Source organism: Amyelois transitella, chromosome W, assembly GCF_032362555.1.
Source record: "Amyelois transitella isolate CPQ chromosome W, ilAmyTran1.1, whole genome shotgun sequence".
Lineage (NCBI taxonomy): Eukaryota > Metazoa > Arthropoda > Insecta > Lepidoptera > Pyralidae > Amyelois > Amyelois transitella.
Window position 1 is genome coordinate 11,887,581 of NC_083536.1, and position 2,378 is coordinate 11,889,958.

The window sequence follows — 2,378 nt, forward strand, 5'->3', positions numbered from 1 at the left end:
CCAAGCCATGGTCTATCTTAAGCATCTTTTGAGGCACGCCACGTGGTACGCCGGCGGGACACGGTATAAACTTTACCAACAGGCCGTGTGGTCCGCTGCGACCCTACGATTTCATATATTTTTTTTGCCTTTGGCTTGCGTGATAAGGATCTCCAAAGTGTTTTTTTCAAGAAAATCGATTAATTACTTATGAGTAAAAAAAAAACCGCGAAATTTGAGCTTTATTTACGAAAACTAAAAGACTTGAAATGAAACAAGATTAAGTGCAAATCAAAAAACATATTTATATATTTTAGCACATATCAATGGAAATTTGTAATGAAATTGTTATGAAATTATGAAAAAAGTTACTTATTCTAAAAATTACATTCTTTTCGTAATTTGCGTATGAATTTCTCCATAGCATTCAGCGCAAACGCTTGGCTGGGACGGACACTTAAGACAGACAGTGTTTACTTTTTTTGTTTTATTCCTAGCTTCTAGTGCTGAGAAACCAGCGGATCTATGCTTTTCATAGCAATGAATGCACCGACGACGAACTAATCTGCTTCTGTGGTCTGTGAGCAGTGACTTGCTGAACTTATGTTCTGGCTGCCGAAGTGAGCTCTCTGCTGGATTAGAGTCCTTTATTCCCAGCATCTGTAGACAGAGGTTCTCCCTAAATTTTGTAATGGTATAAGTCTTGCTGTGCAGATTCTTGTGTTTTTTATAGGTGATGTAAGCATTTGTGACAGCAGTAGAAAACAGTAGATCAACAGCAAGTTTCTGAAACCAACGAATATTTCTTCTAGCTGGACTAGAGTAACTCGCCAATTGATCAGATAAATCGATGGAACACTTGTGTTTATTATAGTCAGCAATTGTGGAAGGTTTCAACACTGTCTTGTTGGGATTCCTCTTGCTTTTGCAACTAACAAAGCCAATGGAGTGCTTCGTCGACAAAGCAAAAACTTCACGTTTGTCTTTCCATTTGAGAACGAGAATTCCGTCACTATTTTCCATTGCAATCATTTCACCCTTCTTCAACTTTTCCTGAATAACTTTCTTCGGCAACCCTTTCCTATTCTTGCGAAGAGTGCCAATCAGATGAGTATTGTTATCCAAAAGCTTTTTTGCTAGATCAACGCTGGTGTAAAAGTTATCTGTGACCACACTTCTGCCAACTCCCAAATAAGGTTGGCATAGCTTCATCACTACGTCTGTGGCTACACTGTCCTGTCTATTTGCCGTTTTTCCTTCGTACACAATGATGTCGAGCGCATAACCATCATCGTCACACAGCTTAAAAAGTTTTATTCCGTATTTGTGGCGTTTGCCAGGAATGTATTGCATAAATGATATACGTCCTCTAAAAGCTACCATGCTTTCGTCTATGGTAACATATTCACCCGGTGTTTTCACATTATGAAAATTTTTTGTAAGCAGCTCCAGAAACCGCCTTATCCTTATGAGGCGATCAGCATGACTAGGTCCAAGGAAAATGGTGTCTTCGAAGTGCCAACACCTGAGCAACAACTCGAATCTATTTCTGCTCATCACCTGGCGACATACTTTGCTTTCGTAAAGAATGTTTTTACTCCAATAGTCACTAATTCTAGGTAATTTCTTTAGTCCCATGTAAATCAGAAGGCCGAGGAATTTCAGCATTTCTTCTGGAGTACAGTCTGTCCATTTTGATAGCCTCATATTGCGTGTGACACGATTAAGTGTTAAAGTTTTATTAGCATAACAATTAGTCATATTCACCATGAGGTCCATCACGTCTTCAGTAAGAAACAGTCGGTATATACTCAATTCTGAATCACAATCGTTCGGAACATTGATACCTGGTTGAATGTCCAGTGGGAACTGCTTCTGTCGAGATCCATCAGATTGATACCAATTTGACGTCGGCGTCGGAGCCCTCGGCTGAATTGGACGCCCATCTTCTTCACTATGTGACGAACTTTCATCGCTAGATGATGCAGATTGCGAAGAATACGATGGTTGATAGTCTGGATCACTTTCAGAGTCCGACATTTTGAAAACGCGGCGCGCGGGGTAAAAAAGCGCGCGAAATTCTCTTCCTGCAGGCTACGTGGGCGGCGCGCGGCCAACTGACCTAATTACACTGATGGCGTGCATAATAAGTAATAAAAATAATAGTTCTTAGACAATTCGGCTGTGATTTGGCGAGAAAGTTGTGGGGCGCCGGCCGCCCACATGGCTTGCCCGAACAAAATCAAAATACTACAATGGCCGGCTGCACTCGAAGTTTTGTGGGTGGCCGGCGTACCACGTGGCGATGAGAGTGTTAATTATCGTTCCAAATCAAGTATATCCGACTACATTTTATCTTGCAAAAAACATCACATATTGCCTCTGGTAAATCGTGGTGA

General features: G+C 41.1%; 1 protein-coding gene across 1 annotated transcript; it reads right to left on the reverse strand.

The window, feature by feature from the left end:
• Positions 1 to 363: 363 nt before the first annotated feature.
• On the reverse strand, positions 364 to 2,019 carry LOC132904211 (piggyBac transposable element-derived protein 4-like). The gene has a single exon (XM_060954129.1). The coding sequence runs from the start codon at positions 2,017 to 2,019 to the stop codon at positions 364 to 366; it is 1,656 nt and encodes a 551-aa protein (XP_060810112.1).
• Between the last annotated feature and the right edge of the window lie 359 nt (positions 2,020 to 2,378).